At 36.7% G+C, this 22,404-nt stretch overlaps 1 protein-coding gene and 1 pseudogene across 2 annotated transcripts; both read right to left on the bottom strand.

Annotated features, from left to right (window-relative positions):
* Positions 1 to 113: 113 nt before the first annotated feature.
* Positions 114 to 9,543, bottom strand: LOC113091717 (adenylate cyclase type 8-like; annotated as a pseudogene).
* Positions 9,544 to 14,249: 4,706 nt separating this feature from the next.
* Positions 14,250 to 19,831, bottom strand: LOC113091718 (dnaJ homolog subfamily C member 27-like). Of its 2 annotated transcripts, none has more exons than XR_003287424.1 (8): positions 19,243 to 19,831; positions 18,796 to 18,878; positions 17,944 to 18,013; positions 17,448 to 17,612; positions 17,243 to 17,365; positions 16,998 to 17,158; positions 14,689 to 15,610; positions 14,250 to 14,604 (listed from the first exon to the last, which is right to left on the bottom strand). XR_003287424.1 is itself a non-coding variant. In XM_026257285.1 (8 exons), the coding sequence occupies exons 1-8, from the start codon at positions 19,327 to 19,329 to the stop codon at positions 15,057 to 15,059; spliced, it is 822 nt and encodes a 273-aa protein (XP_026113070.1). In that variant the 5' UTR covers positions 19,330 to 19,831; the 3' UTR covers positions 14,250 to 15,056. The 2 variants fall into 2 exon arrangements, 1 of the variants encoding a protein (XP_026113070.1); XM_026257285.1 differs by having other exon boundaries at positions 14,250 to 15,060; positions 15,482 to 15,610.
* Between the last annotated feature and the right edge of the window lie 2,573 nt (positions 19,832 to 22,404).

Genomic DNA, 22,404 nt, shown 5'->3' with positions numbered 1-22,404 from the left:
TCCCTGCAGTTGCAAGTTTATGTCTCACAATTCAAATTTACATCCTACAATTCTATATATATACACATAGCAAAAAGTGTCAGAATTGTGAAAAAGAGTTGAAATCATCTTTTTAAATTCTGTGGCGGAAATGGGCTTCCATAATAACCATCTTTGAATATCAATAGAAATCTGGTCATACAAGAAAATTAAGTTGTTACTATTCAGAAAAAAACAACAGATAATGTGGAAAATCTCTTGAAGGCAATGACTCATGAAAGAGACATAAGAGTCTCTAAAAGAGGTATTAAATACAGTTCCTGTCCAGTTTTCAATAAAAGTTCATGTGATCTCCATAAGATGAAAACCTCCATTGGCCTCTCGTAATTCCTCTTTCTTACGGGCCTGAACCAGGGAAAAGACCACGGCAGCAAGAGTGTTCCTCCCGAGAGAGATCCCTTTGCTGGTGCTTCTCTCAGCGTAACTTGAGCTCTGTTCCCTGCTGCTAACAAAGTACGTGCGGACCCCTCCCCGCTGTTTCGCTAACTCCTTTGACGTAGATATCTCCTCTAAGCTGTAGCACAAAGCCGCGGTCAGCCAGGATACGGCTTGTGGCCTCTGGGACCTGAATACGCCCACTGAGCCCTGTGCTGTCCATTCGGCTAGCAAGATTCACAGTCATGCCCCAGATATCATACTGGGGTTTAGTGGCACCAATCACACCGGCGACTACAGGCCCGTGAGAAATACCTGTAAGATAGAAAAGCAGTTTTATGCACAATAAAGTTGTTTCAGGAGAAGATTAAGGTACTACATTTTTGTTTTGTTTTTTTTAGATTACAAAGCAAACATTTTCTCCTGGAATAAAATACATCAGTTGTATATAATAAGACCAGGAAGGTGCATCAAGAAAGTAAACAGGGACAAGCAACATGTTGTAATTTTTAGATTTCAATTCAAAGATTGTATTATTGTTATAATATTCTTAATTACCCAATGCAATCACATGAAAATCATATTGATGGTTTTGTTTAAGCTCATTAGTGTGTCTGAACTGCGTCCGAGCAGGTTAAATTAATTCACTTCATAGCAAGTAGTCATCAAACAAATAAAGCAAATCCTATTTAAACTGATACCAATCACTCCGGCGACTACAGGCCCGTGAGAAATACCTGTAAGATAGAAAAGCAGTTTTATGCACAATAAAGTTGTTTCAGGAGAAGATTAAGGTACTACATTTTTGTTTTGTTTTTTTAGATTACAAAGCAAACATTTTCACTTGGAATAAAATACATCAGTTGTGTAATAAGACCAGGAAGGTGCATCAAGAAAGTAAAACAGGGACAAGCAACATGTTGTAATTTTAGATTTCAATTCAAAGATTGTATTATTGTTATAATATTCTTAATTACCCAATGCAATCACATGAAAATCATATTGATGGTTTTGTTTAAGCTCATTAGTGTGTCTGAACTGGTCCGAGCAGGTTAAATTAATTCACTTCATAGCAAGTAGTCATCAAACAAATAAAGCAAATCCTATTTAAACTGATATATTAATTACCAGTAGATTTTTGTTTATTACTAGTAGAGATGCTAAATAGAAGAATAGCACAATCTTACCGACACGCAACTGGAAGTTGTTTGAGGTACGTTTGTTTATTTGTTTCAGAGTTTCTTGCATGGCCAAAGCGAACAGAACCAGTGTACTGAGGTGAGCCCACTCATCTTCACATTCCTATAAAATACACATTAATGAAACGGAGCCTTAATTTAGAAAAAAATAACTTTTTAATTGCTAGTTATATTTCTAAATTGTAAATTATTTGTGATTATTTCTGAATACTTTTTCTATGTTTTATCCTGACCGACCTGGCCAGAATTGAAGAGATAGTTCACCCAAAAATGAAATTTACCCCATGATTTACTCACCCTCAAGCCGGGTGAATATGACTTTCTTCTTTCAGATGAATACAATTAGAGTTATATATAAAAATGTCCCGGCTCTTCCAAGCTTTATAATGGCAGTGAATGGTGGTTGAGATTTTAAAGCCCAAAAAAAGTGCATCCATCCATCATAAGAAATGCTCTGCATGGCTACAGGGGGTTCATAAAGGCCTTCTGAAGTGAAGTGATGCATTGGTGTAAAAAATATAATTGAAAAACATCCTTATTTCCAACTTTATAAAACCATAATCTCTACCTTTATTCACCCTTTGGAGCTGTGTGGAGTGCTTCTTATGATGGATGGATACACGTTTTTGGGCTTCAAAATCTCGACCACCATTGCTGCCATTATAAAACTTGGAAGAGCCAGGACATTTTTTAATATAACTCTGACTGTATTTGTCTGAAAGAAGAAAGTCATATACACCTAGGATGGCTTGAGGGTGGTGTAAATCGTGCTATTTTTAATTTTTTGGGGTGAACTCTCCCTTTAAAATTTTAATATTTTGTATTATATATTAATTATTAATATTGTATTTATTTATTAATAAAAAATCTGATTACAATTACAATATTGATCTAATCAAACATATGCTTATAATACTATCAGCGACACTGGCTGATACTTATTTGTCTCCAGTGGTGCATCTAGTTATATTGTAAGGCATACAGCAAATCAAATGTAGCACAGACCTGTTTTCCAGGAGACAGGCCAGATGCAGCCATGTAGCAGCTGCCAATGGTTTTGATTTTCTCTAAGTCCTGGAAGTAAGGCTCTTCCAGTAGCTAAGGGGACAACATGGAAAAAGATTAAGCAAGCCTGTCTTGAAATGCCTGCCTGGATTTGAAATTTCACACTTTTGCAATGTCTTATGATAAAGTCAACATTTGCACATTTTGAAAATACATTCCATTAGTAACATCAGAGTTGTCTGGTCTTGGGCTTCAACCTTTTGCACAATTTCACACACCTCATCAAAGTCAGCGATGATCTCATTAAGAAGGCGCAGACATTCCACATCTTGATGAATCAGCTCTTTCTTCTCGTAATAATCTGTAAAGCCTGGAATGGAAGCAAACATCACCCCAACTCGCTCGTAGGATTCAGAGAACAGGTCCTTGGAGCCAAAGAATTCATACAGAGAAAATGCAGGAGTGTTATTTATTACTAATGGATAAATGAAAATGCTCCATAACTACTGAAATGATTGAAATTCTTCAAATTAGCCTCAATTTGAAAATAAACAGCTGGATAATTTTATTACATATATTATTATTTTTTATTTCTAACCAAACTTTAACCAAACTATTAAGATTTGTCATCAATAATCATGCAACTACCTCATTGTTCCTGTCTCTCTCAAGAAAGTGGCGAGCGACATGGGCAGGAAGGATGTTGTACAGCAGACACTCATTATGCTCCCTAAGTTCCTTCATGTCCTCTACTTCCTGTCTGGCCTGAAGACGCCACAGGAAGTCAAGTCTTGATGTAGTTTCTAACTGTAAGAATAAGTAAAATATTCATTAATTATTAAAGGAACACTCCACTTTTTCAAAAATAGGCTAATTTTCCAACTCTTAAACTTTAGAGCTTAACAGTTTAATTTTACCTTAACTATCGTAGTACACGATGTAACTACAAAAGAGTTAAGTTTTAAATAGGAAAAATATAGAAACTCTTTGGTAATTTTTGAGCGAGATGCTAACGGTCTAATCAGGGGAAGTCGTGGCCTAATGGTTAGAGGGTTGGACTCCCAATCGAAGGGTTGTGGGTTCTAGTCTCGGGCCGGACGGAATTGTGGGTGGGGGTAGTGCATGTACAGTTCTCTCTCCACCTTCAATACCACGACTTAGGTGCCCTTGAGCAAGGCATCGAACCCCCAACTGCTCCCCGGGCGCCGCAGCATAAATGGCTGCCCACTGCTCCGGGTGTGTGCTCACAGTGTGTGTGCGTGTGTTCACTGCTCTGTGTGTGTGCATTTCGGATGGGTTAAATGCAGAGCACAAATTCTGAGTATGGGCCACCATACTTGGCTGAATGTCACTTCACTTTTTTTTAGATTCAATGATCTATGCTAAGCTAAGCTAAGCTAAGCTAAAAGTGCTATAGCCAGACTCTGAGATCGGCTGAATGGATTCGAAAACAGTAAAACTCAACTGTTTAACTCTAGGGGAGTTGGAAAATGAGCCTATTTTCAAAAAAATTTGAGAGTTCCTTTAAATATGTAATGATTACATTATTATTCAAATCACTAGCAGTAGCATATAATTTTGAATTCCTATGATTAAATACTTGAATAATACCTGTCTACTGTTGTAGAGGACAACCACAACAAACATGGCCATTAGCAACACAGAAACGCCTTTGCGTCTGAGGTACTGATTTCTGGGCAAAACACACACATATAAAGCTTACATAAGCAGGGCCACAACAATTCAACAGTCCAGGAAGTAAATAATTGTCTTGACTTTCTAAACAAGTTTGATGTAGTATATGAAAAATAATAATGAGTAAGACTGAAAGGATAAATCTTTGAAAAATCTAGTACTTAGAAATGCAATGTTACACTTTTGAAAAACATGCATACAATTTCCAAGAAAACAATTAGCAGATCTAAAAAATGTTAAGTGGCATAAATTTTGTACAAAAAAAATAAAATAAAAAAACGTACACTTTGAATGCACACAAAAAAATTATATATATATATATATATATATATATATATATATATATATATATATATATATATATATATATATATATAATAATCACAAAATCATAATTTTAATATTTAACTTTTTTTTAATATTTACTTTTTTATTAAAGTATATTGTCAAGTTATGGTTGGTGTGATTTGACTTTAACTAATCTTGCTTTTTCATATAAAAAAATATAATTTTGATATTTGACCTGGAAATATACTGTAACTTTCAAAACTCAAAATTTCCTCTATATCAAAATATTAAAATAAATGTCTTGTTCAAAAATTGTTGGATTGTCAATGTCAAAGTCAAACACAGTACCACATTAAGGAAGACTGTTTGATATAACCTCGTTGATAAATAATTAAAATATTGTACCTCTGAATTTGGCCGTTTTGGTGTTGGCGGATAAAGAGCACATGGAAGGCTACCTCAATGAGGTATGTGTAAACTGCAATGACTAACATTAGTACTGCCAACTTCAACAGACAGCTGAGCCTCAGGAACACAGCACACGTCACCATGGCCACCATACCACTCAAAACAAAGAACTGCAGAGAGACGGACAGTTTCACTGAATTAGTACAGTCATAAGCACAGCAATAATGAAATGTGGCAAAATTAGATTGGCTGTATCAGAATAAGCATTACTGGAAGTTGTTTCACCTGTGACACATTTGTATTCAATATGTATCTACTGTACCTCAGGATGAGTGCAGATGTTTACTGGCCACTGTGCACCTTGTTCTGAGTTCTTGTTACTTTCATTAGCCTCTCCAACCATGTCACACCACAACTGTGCAAATCAATAGAGAAATAAACAAAGGCAGACAGGTTTAAGAGAAGTATTTTAATTTGGCCAAAACCACAAAATATTCTGGCACTCACAATATCACAGGAGGCCACACCAAAGTTAATAGCAATAGCGGTGAGGGTGAGCAGGTTCCGGATACTCTTGGTCTCATGTATCCAGCAGCACAGATGTTGTAAGTACGGTGGAGAGCGTTTAAATTCCTCAGCCAGTGTTACTAGAAGCAGTAGCACGTAGACAAGCAGGAATACTAAAAACTGGATTACCATAGGATAGATTCTGTGGGACAGAATAATATTGAAAATGTAATACTGCTACATTTCAAAAATCAAAAAAAGTGCACATTAGGCTTGAGAGAATAGTACGAGCTCACTGTGGTGAGGGGACGAGGACCTGAACAGCCATGATGAAGAGGAGCATTAGGAATGAGCAGGCCAAGTTGGATTTGAACATCTCATCTCTCATCTGAGAAAACTGAAAGTGCAAATCTTTAAGCAAAAATGCCATGCAAAATATAAAAGCTGCTCATCGGCGGTCCATACCTTTCCCTCGATGTGTCTGTCTTTGAAGACTAGTGTGATGGGTGTGATGTGTTCTTTGCGCATTCGCTCACTACTGCGCACCTCGATGGCTTGCTTGATCCTCTTGTTGATTTCTCGAGAGCCAGCACAATGAGCAGTAATCTGATTGGGCAACTGCACTAGGGAGCCATTGGTGAAAGTGGCTAAGATCTAAAAGATGACAATAAAAAAGCATTGCATGCATTTCGGTGGGAAAACAAATTATACAGCTATTATCAATACAGATAGATGACTGTTATAAGTTTGTTTATTTGTTGTTAAATCATCTTGGCCAATATATTGCCAATATAATTAACTATGTACTAATTTATTTAGCAAATCGTAAAAATATGGTTTATAATTAGAATGAAATATTGCTTTCTTAAGTATCAGTAACTAAAGAATTCACTGAATAACAAATTGTGGCACTATTTAAAAGGTTTGATAAGTTTTCATCTTATGACTAACTAGAGAGGACATTTAGATCTATGTCAGGTTTAAGAGGCCAACACAGACTTACGCAGTTCATTCCAATGATGTTATCAAAAGGAAGCTCAGCACTCCATGTCGTCTCATCTTTGCTGGTCTTCCGGACTTTAGGGGGCTCCTTGTCTTCCTGTGGCGTGTGGCAGATCAGAAAAGTATCGATCTTGTGTTTGCGTAAAAACTCATTCCGCTGATAGCCTTGACCTTCTTCTGTCTCATATACCCCATCTAGACAGTCCAGGGTTGCTCGTGATATATGAATCCTCCTATTATTATAAAATTTGATATATTATTCTAGTATCAATTTTATTTGGCTAAAAATATGACCATGCTAGTGATTTGGTGTACTTGCCCTGGGACCCCTCCAGCTTCTAGCATGTTGGCAACATCTACGTCCCAAGACCACACATCAAACTGCCATTTCTGCAGACCCAAAACCCCACACAGAACCGAGCCAGAGTGAATGCCAATACGCATGTCCATATCTCTCTTCAGCTCCTTACGTACACAACTGACAAAGAAAGAGGGACGCTTAACATCATAATCTCTTTTGTTTTCATAAGCAGATTTAGATCTAAATCGCCATAGAGCATCAATAACAATGCATGAACGATAGAAAACAAATGTTCCAAAATATCAGACATGTCCAATCCTGCTCCAGGAGGGTCAATGTCCTACAGAGTTCAGCTCCATCCTGCCTCAACATGATGTTTCCAGTAATCCAGAAGACCTTGACTAGCTGTTTCAGGTGTACTTAATTAGGGTTGGACATGAACTTTGCAGGACAGTGAACCCCCAGGAGCAGGATTGAACACACCTGCAAAAGCTAAAAGTAAAATTTTGATACAGTTTTGATAGCGCCACAGAGCAGAAATAATTGCATCAAAGGCTTGCTTAAAATCTTTGCACATTAAACTGGAAGAAACCTTTAAGTAGATGGGCAAAATACGTAACATACACACCATATAGTGTTGATCATTGCCAGACCCATCTCTACACAGCAGCGGGCATGTGCAGTTTGGGGCTCTGGGACCCCAGACACACAGTAATAACAATCTCCAAGAATCTTTATCCTCATGCAGTGATTCTCCTAAAATATCGAAAGATATCTTTCAATTAGCTTCCAACCTTGCATAATTTTGACACTAACTTTTTCCTGCTGTCTGTGAAACTCAAAAGTTAATCTTTCTCACCTCAGCTAGGCGATCAAAGCGACCAAACAGCTCATTGAGTGTACGCACCAATTCCTGAGCTGACATGGTCATGGAGAGAGAGGTGAAACCTTTTATATCAGCGAACAGGATACTGAGACAAGAACAAATACAAGTTCATTTCAATGCACCATTCCTGCAACCTAAATATACAGGAGGAAAATACTACGCAGGGAGCTATGTGTACCTGACGTCTTTGTATTGATGAATGTAGGTTTTATGGAACTGTTGAGGAAGCAATTCATCTTCCATAGCAGTCATATCACCAATCATCTCCGTAGCAATAAATCGAGGAAGAATGGACATCACCAACCGTTCCTAGTGCGAAATGATTCCTCTCTTCTTCAGAAATTTCATATTAATGATCTAAGAACATCTTATTAAATCAAAAATCTCAAACCTGTCTTTGGTTCTCTCGTTCCATTTTGACTCGTCCTTCAATGCAACGCCGTGTCTCAAGGAACGCCTGCCTCTGAGCACGATCCGATAAGTAGTGGATGAACAGCCCAGCAGTATTCATACCCATGTACAACAGACCTTTTGCTAGTAACTGAAAACCAAGAGTAAAAGTTAGCACAGTTACTGAAATGAACAAGACAAGCTTCATTCATTCTTGTATTTATCTTTCAAGTTGACAAATGGTTGAAGATTGTTTTGAGATTTTCGTTTATTCATGTCCTAATAATGGAGCATTTATTAAAAAGAAGACAAAGCACAACTCAACAGACGCATAAAAATCTGAAACTGACTGACTCCATATTTCAAGGATAGTTCTTGTGGTTAAAATCTTTGATTTTAAGGAAACATTGATTTCCTTTTACTTTTTGACACAGCTGAGAATCAAGAAGTTAACTTTGAAGTTAGATGAGCTTTGAGCTTGAGCACGGACCCTTGATTTACCTTTCTTACAATGGCCGTGTCATTGTAGTTCCTAAGGGCATCCACCAACAGGTGCAAGGCAGCGGTGGAGAACCCTATGAAGATGGACCACAGTAGAGGTAGGGGCAATAGTGTGTAGGTGGCGAAAAGAGTGAAGAGCACATACCAGGATTGGTTCTCCAACCCATATGCCAAACCACCCAGCGCCTGCACGGTCTGGGACAACCAGCTTGCCAGCCCAGCATAGCGCAGGTAATCTGGAGTCATCAATCCTTTACAGGTCAGAACTAAGACACATATGACTGCTCCAAGTCCCATGAAGAGCCCAGCCAACCATCCTTGCTGAGAGTCCACCATCTCAGGGGCCACAGCCAGGTAGATGAAGAGAATATGGAGTTTGGTAAGGATATCAATGACATTAGTGACTACAAGGGAAGTTCGGCGCTGACCAGACGAGTGTTGCTGGTATAGATGCTCAAGATCATGTGATTTGAATTTGTGGTGGAGAACTGGAAGGAAAATGCCACGCACTGTGGAGCCCCAGCTTACGAAGAAGTCAGCATCACTGAGTGAGTCAGTGGACTTGCGTGTACAGGTGGAGTTGCGCTCTCGTAATGGGTGAACGCGGGCTGCAGAGGAACGCCGCTTATGTGTGCCTGCGTTGCCCCGCACAGCTTTGCTACGGATCTGCCTGTTGATGTCATCGATGTAGGCATCAGTAACAATGATTTTGTGAGAACTGGCTGCACGCCCCTCATGATGCATTCCTCGTTGGTCAATAATGTGACGTACTGCATTCTGCCACATTAGTTGCTTGCGTTTCAGGTTGGTCGAGGGAGGCATAGCTGAGCATACCTTAGGCGAAAGAGTGACTTCTGTGAAACTCAAAGCCATGATCTGAACCTGATTTAAACAGGCTTTAGATCCCAAAACTTAGCTCAAGATCTCTATAAACTGCACAAACCTAAAACAAGACAGAAAAGAAAAAGGTTTAATATTCTGGATGGAACTTTGAAGTTGTATCAGAATGAAAACCATAAACTTTAACATGAAACATGACAATAAGCACAGTACACTGTATATATAAATAATAATTAAAAAAAAAAACTGTTATTTTATCAGTAAAAGACTGTAAAATGCTACAGTAAAAACCTGTTAACTGGTTTACAGTAAGTTTCCATACTACTCTGAACAAAATTATAAATGCAACATTTTTGTATTCCCCCCCCCCCATTTTTCATGAACTGAAGTCAAAGATATAAGAATTGCTCTATGTACACAAAAGGCCTATTTCTCCAAAATAGTTTCCACAAATCAGTCTAAATCTTTGTTAGTGAGCACTTCTCCTTTGCCGAGATAATTCATCCACCTCACAGGTGTGGCATATCAAGATGCTGATTAGACAGCGTGATTATTGCACAGGTGTGCCTTAGTCTGGCCATAATATAAGGCCACTCTAAAATGTGGAGGTTTATCGCACAGCACAATGCCACAGATGTTGCAATTTTTGAGGGAGCGTGCAGTTGTCATGCTGACAGCAGGAATGTCCACCAGAGCTGTACGTGAATTGAATGTTCATTTCTATACCATAAGCCGCCTCAATGGCGATTCAGAGAATTTGGCAGTACATCCAACCGGCCTCACAACCGCAGACCATGTGTAACCACACCAGCCCAGGACCTCCACATCCAGCATCTTCACCTCCAATATCATCTGAGACCAGCCACCCAGACAGATGCTGCAGCAATTGGTTTGCATAACTGGGTTAGGAAACCAGAAACTGTCTCAGAGAAAGCCCATCTGCATGCTTGTCATCCTCATCAGGGTCTCGACCTGATGGCAGTTCGTCATCGTAACCTACTTGAGTGGGCAAATAGAGTGGGCTTACATTCCATGGTATATGGCACTAAGGTGCATTTTATTGATGGCATTTTGAATGCACAGAGATATGGTGAAGAGATCCTGAGGCCCATTGTTGTGCCATTCATCCATGACCATCACCTCATGTTTCAGCATGATAATGCTGAAATAACGTTTCTTCTTATTTATTTTTCTTGTCAGTTGTGTACATTATGGTTAACCTTACATCTGTTAAATTAGTGTATATTGTATTATTTCAGTATCATGTGGGTCACCATGATGGGGTTTAGTGTTTGCATGAATGGCACTGTGCACCTTCTATATATTAGTATTGCCTTCCTCAGCTCGTAGGAGTACTTAGATATTTTGGTTTATCAACATTACTACAGTTAATGAAATATGGTATATTATAGTGAATTTAAGTCTGTAAAACCTAAAATGTTGCTACCAGTTTTTTTTACAGTGAAGTTCTGGCAACCACAGCTGCCAGTATTTTACTGTAAATGTCACAGTTTCTTTTTTTTGTGCCCTTAAAATACCTACCCAGAGTACCCCCCAAAATTAGTTGTATTAAAATTTAATACTCCCCAAAATACACCTAAAATAAATTCAATACCCCTTAACAATGACCAAAACAAGGTCAGTATCCAAGAGTACCCCAAAACAAGTTACCCTCAAAACTCCCACATATATCCCTATAATTTAACCAATACGACCAAAATACACAATGCACGAAATTTGCGCATTAAACTGCATTTTAAAAATGAGGAATATTGCTGCAATAAGTCAGACTATTCATTCATAATGATTTGCAGAAGATATTATTCATTTATACTGTTCATATTAAATGCAATAAAAGTAAAAGTAAATGAAAGGATACTTGCCATTGTTGTGGTGCTGCAAGCTTGATAAATCATATAATGATGCATGCATCTGCTCCTCCATGAACAATAGCCCAGTTAAACTGATCCAGACCACAGCAAATATCTAATACAGTACATTCTTGTCCCTCAAAGGTGGGATACTCTGCATCTGAGTGCAGAATGAGTCTACTTTGACAGTTTTCCTGTCTGCCATGCCATTCATCATAACTATGCTTTGCATTATTTGTTCCGATACTTTTCAACCATGTTATCCATCACTTCACCTTAAAAAAAAAAAAAAAAAATCCTTTGCATTGGATAACGTCAAGGCCACCCCAGTCCTGTCTGCGGCTGATTGACTCAGTTTTGAGTAGCACTGTCTTCAGGTAATGAAGTGACTGCTTGGCCAGATGGTCTGAAAAGCTGCCCTGACCCTTCTGAGAGGTAGCAGAGCACAATCTGCTGAAGCTTATCCTATGGAAGAATCCCGACTCTTAATGGAAATGTTTAGAGGCAAAAATAAGTGGACTTGAACTCCGAGCTGAGGCAGTGACAAAGGGGCTTGGGATCTAATGCACATACACACAAGCGCGCACACACACAGAGAGAGAGAGGGAGGCAGTAATAGGTTGAAATATAAGGGATTATCTACTCAGCAAAAGCACACGTGATCCATTAAGGCCTCATGGGCACAGCTAACAGGATAAAGTCAGTGACAGTTGAGTTTATGTGTGGAGGTAATTGCTAGGTTAAAATCTAATTGCTCTTAAAAACTAGTTTTTAGAAAGCCATTTGTTTATTTTATTAAGTTTCAAAAAGTAGATAAGTCTTAAATATATGTATATTTTTAAAAAATCTACAGGCTATCTTGCTCCATTGTTACTATAGATAGATAGATAGATAGATAGATAGATTAGATGTGTGTATAGATTAGTTATTATAGGCTAGATATTATTAGGAGAAAATGTGATTGTTTGTGATTGGCTGACATCTGCTCTTGAGCAGACACAGTGAAGGGTTTTAGTTAGCAGGCTAGGACACTGATTCAGGGAATGTGGGAAGTAAGCTGGATAAAGTGCTTCTCACTGATCTGGTTACCACCGATATATGCCAGGTCAGAAAGTGACTGAACCATCTGTTTCCTTTAACACATAAATAATAATTCTTTTCACTTGAGTGGATGACTTGAGTAAAAAAAAAGGTTGAGTTGCCTCTACCCGCTGCCTTAATTTTTACAGTATTTATATAATATAATAGCCTAAAAGGCCATTTATACAAAATGTGTTTTTGCATTCCACCGTATTGCTTTTCCAATGTTTTTCTATGTAAATATGTGCTCAATGGTCAAATTTGATTGTTGTGTCTGTTGAATTATCTTGAGTGTCATGGTATTCTAAAAACGTGGCCCTTAAGTTAAAAGAATTCAACTTTTATGAAAACACACCTCTAGACACCTCCTTTTTTCACTCCACTCCACTGCTCTGCATCTCATTAAAAAAATAAAAATAAAAAAAATCAATCTGTGTGAATGACCCATCATTTTGTAGCTTTTGTGTTTTAGTTTGTAATGTTGAGGTTATACTGCGATTTTCAAAAAACAAAAGGCAAAAGTGATTTATAATTATTCATTTATTTCACTATATAAGCCGAATGGAAAAAGTATATGCTTCTGTGCATAAAACAGAGCCACTTTTTCCATTGAGCAGTGGCCTTGGCATTCATGTAAACAGGCCTCATCTTTGTATTCAGCATAATTACAAACATGCTTCTTACTCATGCCTTAACGCATTTTACACTCAAACAAATCAATGTCACAGAATGAAACAAAAGAAAACAAAAGTGCCTCCAGTTAAAAGATTTGCTATTATGTTGTGAGTGTAGCTAATGAAACATTTAGGAGTACAACATTACGGATGATGTTACTAACATTGGTTGGGTAAATGTTACATATTCAAACATAAAGAACAAGGCAGCTCATTATCAAATGCCCTTGAAAATAAACACATGTAATAAAGATCACAAAACGTGTACTTTCAGGTAATTGTTTAAAAATATAAATAATGGTTACATTGCACATACAGACTCACATTGTGTTGTAAACACCACAGTTCCATAAAAATTACAGTGCATTACAGTGATTGTTACCTACATAGAAGTGTTCATATACAAGGGCCAAATAAATCATTGTTGAACTAATGCATGTTGGCACATCTACACAGCTCTGCTAATGTAACAGATTTATCTTAGTTATATTTATTCCAGTGCTGTTGTAAACAAATCCCCTTTGTTCTTGTGTTATCCTTGGACCAGATATCATTACTGTGGCAGATTTACAAATAGTTTCTTACAAGCCTACAACACTTCAGAAAAAAAGAAAAGAAAATATAGCTTGAAAAATAATAATAATAATAATTATATATATATATATATTGGTCAAGCTACTGTCTCAACACCAATGGCTAGATTTTCAGTTTTGCACTTAGCAAAACCCCTAAATGTTGTGTAACGACTGGTAAACAGCACTCTGATACACTTTAAAATAGTTTTGGCACTAGTAACCACAACTTATACTAGACTACTGTTCAAAAGTTTGGGTTTGGTACATGTTTTTAATGTTTCTTACAAGTTTCTTATGCTCATCAAGGCTTTATTTAATTTACCAAAAATACTGTAAAACAGTAAATTATGAAATATTATTACAATTTAAAATACCTGTTGCATATTATATTATTCCAATATACTAATTTGGTGCTCAACAAACATTTCTTATTAACATCAATGTTAAAATTTTCGTAACAATGTTATTGTCTTTGTCTTTGCATGTTTGATCAATTTAACACCTTGTTGAATAAAGGTATTTTCTATATATATATATATATATATATATATATATATATATATATATATATATATATATATATATATATATATATATATATAAATAATACCCATAAGGGAATAACTTAAGTTAAATAAACAAAATGCATGTGCATGACGCGTACCATATTTCTTGAACTGGTTGATTTACATTATCTCTTTTGAAATTTAATTCTCTTCAAAAGACAAGCAACATTCTAGAAAGCAGATGTTAAATGTGAGTAGCCTTACATAAAAAAAATACATTTTGTTCATTTATTTGTAACAAAAATGTACAGTACATTTTTGTAAATAAATAAATACATTTTAAATAAATTATATTGCACTGCTGTAAATGTATTGGACACGTTACATTTTCTGCTCATGCTTTTCCTCCTCTTTGGAGTGAACTGAGGTGAAGAACTGGGAATCATGTAGGTCATAGCGTCCCTGTGAGGTGCATCAGGATTAAACAATAGCATTAGAATGCTAAGTCCGGCTAACAAATCAGTTGGTAAATAAGTGGTCTTTCACCTGTACATCTATGGGAGTAAAGAAGCACAACAGTCACAGGACATACTGAGAAAAGAAGGATCCACCAATTTCATCCTCACGCTCCAAGATAATGTGACATGCACATGATTTGGGCTGAAATCTTACAGCATTATTGTTGTTTCCCTACTACAACTTTTAACATCAGCATGTATTTTACATTATAAACAGGACAGATGTGTGTCATAGTATAAACAGTGTCGTAGCTGTATGTCAAACTCAGCTGTTACTAAGTCTTTGTTGGAGTCCAGAGGCTTCTCCGTGTGTCTAAAGCGTAATCCTCACTGAGAAGGGAACTCTGCAAATGCGAGGCAACTCTCCAACTCCAACTAATGGCAATGTGAAGCTGATCAACTTAAAACAAGGGAACATAGTTAAGTTTCGGCCTTAAGGAGTCATTTGTTGGTTTTTGATGAAATCTTGAGGGTGAAAACACTTCTGTGGTGCTACAATGATATTTGTCCTTCAGAAATTCTGATAGCATATTTAAACTGCCCTGACAATTGTTTTTAATGCACATTTAATTATCAAAAAAAGTAAATAAATATATAATTAATACAAATTCAACAAACAAAACACCACAGCAACCAATAAAAACAAACACAAAGAATGTTCATTTAAAATAAAAGAAGAAGAAGAAGAAGAAGAAGAATATTTCGATGGCACAATGAAGATGAAAACAATCTGTTTATGGCATATCTCAGACACGATGTGGAGATTGTGTTTGTAATGGAAACCATGTGAGATGCACTTGTGTGTGGGCGTACGCTCCTACTTGATATTCTTGAGTAGCGATGTGCGAGCATTAACCACTGCTTTAAAGGCATCCTCACTGCCTGGGGCCACACACTTGTCCGGGTGCAACAGTACAGCCAACTTCCTGTATGCCTTGTTAACTTCCTCCCTACAAAGCACGAAATGAGAAAAACCTATTGGTCTCATGTTACACACATCAAACAGACTTTTAAAATGATGATATGGCAAACCACTGTGGTCCCACTAAAGAGGGATCACAGCGAAGAATCGGCTAAGGAAGAAGCATTGTGATTGGCTGGGAATGAGAAATGACACAAGCTCATGATTGGTTTCCCAGGGTGTTGGGGAAATCTCAAAGAGGTTAATTAAGCTGGCAGGAGAGAATTTAGGGATGGTAAGTGGATTGAAGGCATTCTGTAATGATCTGACCCACGTGAATAAACCAGCCAAGCTAACACAAACGGCAGTGTTGCATCAATAATACTGAGACAAATAACAGTATCAAACTTGTTGCTTACTATTAAGCATCTGACAGTCTGTTTACAAACAACACAGCTTTTTATGGCTGGTTAAAACTTTAGAGAACAAAGCCCAGTGGCCTACTGTGTATAATATAGTACATTCAATATTTACATTTATTTTATTATTATTAAATTATGTGATATATTACATTTATGGCATTTTATCAGCCATCAGCCACCATGCATGCTTTTTTAAATATCCACACTATTTTTTTTTTCAGTCCACCATATCACCATCAAATAAATTTCTAATATACAAAAAATAAATTATACAATAAATCAGTTGTATAACATTGTCAAATCACTGGTCAGGCATTAACAAAAATGGGATGCACTGCATTAGACAAATTCATATACACACACTACTGTTTAAAAGTTTGGGGTCAGTTAGATTTGTTTTTAAATACATTAATACTTTTATTAAGCAAGGATGCATTAAAGTTGACAGTAGATAAATGTATAATGCTAAAAAAGGTTTATATTTCTGTTTACAATAAATGCTGTTCTTCTGAACTTTCTATTCATCATCATGAAAAAAACTAAAAGATCAGTTTCCACAAAAATATTAAGCAGCATTACTTTTTCAACATCGATATTAATAAGAAATGTTTCCTAAGACACAAATCAGCATATTAAAATGATTTCTGAAGGATCATGTGAACACTAAAGCCTGGCGTAATGACTGCTTTGCCAACACAGGAATAAAATGCATTTTAAAACATATTATACAAGAAAACAGTTATTTTAAATTGTAATACTATTTCACAATATTACTGTTTTGACTATTTTTGATTAAATAAATGCAGTCTTGGTAAGCATAAGAGGCTTCTTTCAAAGATGGGTAAATGGCATGAAGTAGAGTGTAGGAAATCTATCATTTAATTAATTTACCATGATACTGTGCAACAGAGACTATAATACAGAGAAATAGTTAATATCTAAATAGCAATTAATCCAGAGTATGATAAACAAAGGTTGAGCAGCACTAGCAAACACGTTTAGCATGCAATTTACCTTGTGGCCCCAGGTTTAACCCCCAGCATATCCCAGCTGTCTTTGCTGCTACGGATGCGTCTGATGGTGTCGGCCTGCTCTTTAGTAAAACCTACATTGACCTCTGGAGTGGGTCTCTTCCCTCCATTTTCACACATGTCAGTTATGGATGAGAAAAAGGACTGTGGAGGTGGACACACATTAAATAAACGACGGTCAACAGAATGTCAGGGCTGTAATCTGTAGACGCGCGTGAGAGCAAATACCTGAAACATTTCATTGATGCCTTCACCACTCTGAGCAGACGTTTCAAAGTAGTGAAATCCTCTGCTCTCGGCCCAAAGTTTGCCCTCACTCTCATCCACAACTCGTCTTTTCGTCAGGTCGACCTTTATGGGTGAGAGACCACACTTTATAACAGTCTCTCACTTATGTTATATCACAGATTACACATTTAAGCGCCAGCGGCACCTTGTTGGCACACACGACGAAGATGATGTTCTCCATGTTGGCCTGTGAGCCCATTTCCTGCTTCATCTCTGTGAGCCAGCTGTCCAGAGCGTCAAAACTCTCCCTCAGTCCAACATCATAGACCAGAATCACCCCCTGAGAGTCCTTATAAAACTCATTGCGGACCTGTAAAACACACAGCATCAATCCCCCTCAGCATCAGACTCTCACAGCCATCACAAGCAAATAACCTGTGACCAATTTCTATACATGGCAACAAGAAAAATACTAAATGCTGATGCCATAAGATTCTACAGGCACGAAATTACATGGACAGCAGCTCAACACTACCACACTGTGGTAAGTCTGATGTACTCATAAAGCTATAACAAAAAACTATTCTTGATTTCATTGTGTTTTTAAAAGAGCCATTTGTTTACACATTTTTTTTTTATTAATTTGTAACACACTTAATCATGTGCATACACATACAACTATAAAATAAACCAAGCAATACCTCATAAAAGAAAGGATGTCCAGCCATATCAAAAATGTTTACTTTTATCTCCCTGTCTCGAACCTGAACCCTTGAGGTGAAGAAAACCAAAAGAAACAAACATTTCATTTTCATTCCATCAGTGAATCCCTCGATTTGTACTTTATTAATAGACATAACTGTCTTTTGCATCTAAAAATACGTTTTTGTTTTTGTTCTTTTAATATTGAACATCCATGCAAAATGGTAGATACAATCAATGAATAAATAAATACATAAATACAATTAAATGATAATATTTCCAGCCAGTAGAACCTGGTGTTTATGTGCCATTGATATGATCAGAATTACATTTAGTCACTTAGCAGATGCTTTTATCCAAAGCGACTTACAAATGAGGATAATGGAAGCAATCAAAATACAACAAAGGGGGAATGAAATATAAGTGCTATAACGAGTCTCAGTTAGTTTAAACGCAGTATACGTAGCAAATGCTTTTAAATAATATAATAAATAAAAAGAAAACAGGTAGAATAGAAAAAATAGCACAAGATAGTCTTTTTTATAGTATTTTTACATATAGAACTGTTTAATAGATGAAAAGAAAATTGAATAAAAAAAGATTAGAAAGGTAGTTAGATTTTTGTAAAGAATAGAATTATAATAGTGGGTGCTAAAGTTAGAGGGTCAAATAAAGATTGACGATGGAGATGGGTTTTATGCCGATTTTTGGAGATGGCTAAGGACTCTGCTTGGATTGAGCTGGTCAGGTCCACCAGGAGAGTTGAACGAAATTCTTGCTTTCTGCCTTTTGAACCTCATATTTAATAATAATGACAAAGAGAAATAATTTGTCAAGTCCACAACACTTACTTGGTTACACCATAATCTATCCCAATAGTGGCTAGATACTTGGGCACAAACCGCTTCTCACAGTACCGTTTAATAATACAGCTCTGAAACAATAAACAAAAATATTATGAAATATTACATGCTTTTGGAAACCTAGTATGTTACTGCACCTACTGTGCAGGATAACCTAAAAACAATATCATGCTAAATGAATAGCTCCTAAATGAAACACAGATTACTAACAAAAATATATTTAGAGTATCAGTATCCGTGTACATCAAATACATAATAAAACATGTATAAGGGGAAAGCAGCTAGTTCTTAGAGAGAACATTAAGTGAACATCAAACTACTGATACGTTCAAACACATGTATCATTAACACAAGATCATCTTAACAAACACATGTAAAGAACCACCTGATCTCTGAAGTTTGATGTCTGTATGGTTCACAACAGTCTATTCTTACCTTCCCCACCTCTGCATTTCCCAAACTAATGACCTTAACTCGTAAAGACTTCTTGTTTTCTCGCCTCTTCTGAACATTCGTGTCCATATTGCACTTATTTGCAAACCTCGTTCAAAGGAGAAGAAGAAATATCACTAGAATTCGCGTATGTTTATGTCCGAGTCGGTCCGTGGACACGGTGAGCAGCTGACTGTGTGGCTAACAGAGAGCCAGTGTATCACGAAATATCACGCATAACATTTTTTTTTTCCATAAACCCAATGTACATTTCATGCATGTTTTTCCCCGGACAAAAAAAAACGCATATATTTTAGGAGGTAAAATTATTTAATCTCGACATGCTAACGGGCTAGATGCGCTAGCAACGACTATTTGCTTAGCTACACGGTTAAAAACGACAGATTCAACAGAGACTTGTAAAAAAACATATATATCTATATATATGTAAACTAGTGGTCTTGAAACAGCGTTTTACATTATATATTTCATAAAGACGTTAAAGTCAATTAGAAGAAATAAGAATATTCTTTGTAATAAAAAGAAACTGGGGGAATTTATAGCAAACAGATTGGGGTTTCTATGGCGACCGCAACCCTCATACACAGATTCGACAGAGGGGAGTCAATTGGCGATGTCCGCTTAGTGAACGAATCATTTGAAGAGGAAAAAAGGGTTGAATCGGTTCACAAGCTGTTCTCGACTCACTTACCAACTGAATCAAAAACTCTATCATGTCAGACTCGTGAATTTGTCGAGAAACGATGGGCAAGCTGATTAATATGATTTTCAGTGAATCGAAAATTTGTCATAAGAAGCGAAAAGTAAGTTACTTTTAAAGCTGATTTGTGTGCTCACGACTTGCTCGTCGATATGGTCGTTTGATCATCACGCATACAAAAAACGAACATACGAGTTCTTTTAATAAATTACATTTTATTAAATTGCCAAGCTTTAAGAGTTTAATATAAGTGCAGTCTGGGACACATACACACACTTAATAAGACAAGCATTAACAATAATATTTGGTTACAAATAGCTTAATTGTAATGTTTTAGACTAGTAAATATTGGTAGTGTAATTACATGGAGAAGGTAATGACAAGAACTGTATGATTTAGGATTTTTTTTTTAACCAGTTCTTTGAATCTAATTGTTCAGAAGAACCGAATCGAGTCAATTAGAACAAAATTCAAATTACATAAAAAAATAAATAATACATTCTGTCAAATTGACAATTCATTTATTGTCCTAAAATAGATCTTAAAGGCAACTAGAGGGGTATAAAAAACTGCTGGAACACTATAAATGAGCCAAGTGAGTGACAATGGGATATCCCACTGGAGAGAGAGTGCAACAAACCAATAGGCAGGAAGGAAAGGAGGTGGTTTTAGACTCTCATTAACATACACAGCCAACAGTGGATGTAACTTTACAGCTCTAAAACTAACAGTCAAGTACTCCCATGACTTTCCAAAAAGGATTCAGATATAGATGTGGATATAAAAGTATAGATTAGTCTCATTAGTTATTCTGGTGAGAATAGTCAAGAAGATGCAACTTCCAAGTTTTCCAAATATTTCAGGTGTTCCAGATTTTTCAAGACGACTACTCGTGGATTGCAGTAAACTGTTGGACCATCAAGTCGGAGGTGGTAAGCTAATTTTTAGGCTATACAATTTTTTTCTTCTTCTTTTTCTCCATGCTATTGTTTTCATTTATAGCACTTTGATTACATTTGATGTTTTGAAATAGCCTGACTATTAATTAATTTAATCCATGAATTATTGATATAGGAATGCTCATACAACATTTAGCAACTGCAAAAAATATTAAATGGTATTTGGTAATATGCTGCTATCAACCATCTCTATGTTTTAATGAACAATTCCCAGCTGCGTGTCTAAAACTGAAACACGTTCAGATTAACACTGAGCCGTTTCACATGCCATGGATCAGACGCTAGAGCTTCTCCCAGGCCAGACAAGAAAATGCACTGTACTATCCTGATGTAGATTTAGATTTCTTTTAAATTAGGATTTATTATTATTATTATGTTTTTGTTGCTAAAAATAGGACATAATAGTAAAACTTAAACAACATGCATTATAAATTAACAATTCAAAACTGAATTTCCTTCTGTACAAAATATTCATTTTTCTTTTTAAACTAGATTAAATATTAAAACCTCTAGACAAAAAAATCAATGTTTTATTAGACTCTCTTTATAGCAGTCAAAAAAAAAAAATGCATGTTTTATTCATTTTTAAAAACAAAAAAGACAACAGAAAATAACAGCCAACAATCAAACACTACTAGAGTGGGCAACAGGAGGCGGGGTTAGTTGACTGACGCATGGCTGCACCAATTGATTCCTTCCCTCTCTCATCCTGTGTCTTCACACTCTCCATCTCTCTAACGCCCTCCTCATCTCCCTCCCTCTCTGCCTTTCTCATTGTTAAATGGTCAGGAGGTGTGTGAGTGTATTCATCTTGGCTGAGGAGGGGCTGCATGTGAGCAGGAGTGTGTGTGAGTGTGTATTCGTATTCGTATGCGTGTGTGTGTGTGTGTGCACCTGTGTGTTAAACCAGCATTGTTCCAGACAGAGGGAAAGCTGTGCCGCATTGTTTGGAAAATCCAAGGTCATTGGAGCCCGGTCACATGCGCTGTATGAGAGCGTGCATGTGTGATTGAGTGTCTGTGAGAGCGTGTCTCTCTCTCTCTCTCTCTCTCCCTCTCTCTCTGGCTATGTGACAGAGAAAGAGGCTTTAGGCAAAGAACAGAGAATTTCATCAGGTTTTCCATCAATGTACGGTAAGGGCAATTGTGTGAGTGCGTGATTTTGTGTCTAAATGATAAATCCCTGCATGTGTTTAGGAAGGAAAGCTTCATGTGCATCACAGGAGATCATGGCAGTGACAGTAGAATGATGCTGAAGCAACAGATTGCATGCAGTATTGCAGCTGTGCTCTGTTTATTGTGCTTATTTGATTTCAGGCATTACCGGTTAGCTTCATCCACACTACTTTGCGCCGAATACTCAAACACACTACTAAAACACACAGATTTACTGCAACATTCATTTATTTACTCTAATGCATGTACACATATAATATTTCCTGCTGTATTCATATTATTTCATCTGACCAGCATGTTGAGGATGTTT

The sequence above is a fragment of the Carassius auratus genome, unplaced genomic scaffold, assembly GCF_003368295.1.
Source record: "Carassius auratus strain Wakin unplaced genomic scaffold, ASM336829v1 scaf_tig00214274, whole genome shotgun sequence".
Classification (NCBI taxonomy): domain Eukaryota; kingdom Metazoa; phylum Chordata; class Actinopteri; order Cypriniformes; family Cyprinidae; genus Carassius; species Carassius auratus.
Note: the sequence above shows the minus strand (reverse complement) of the source record. Positions and strands in the feature narration are given on the sequence as shown.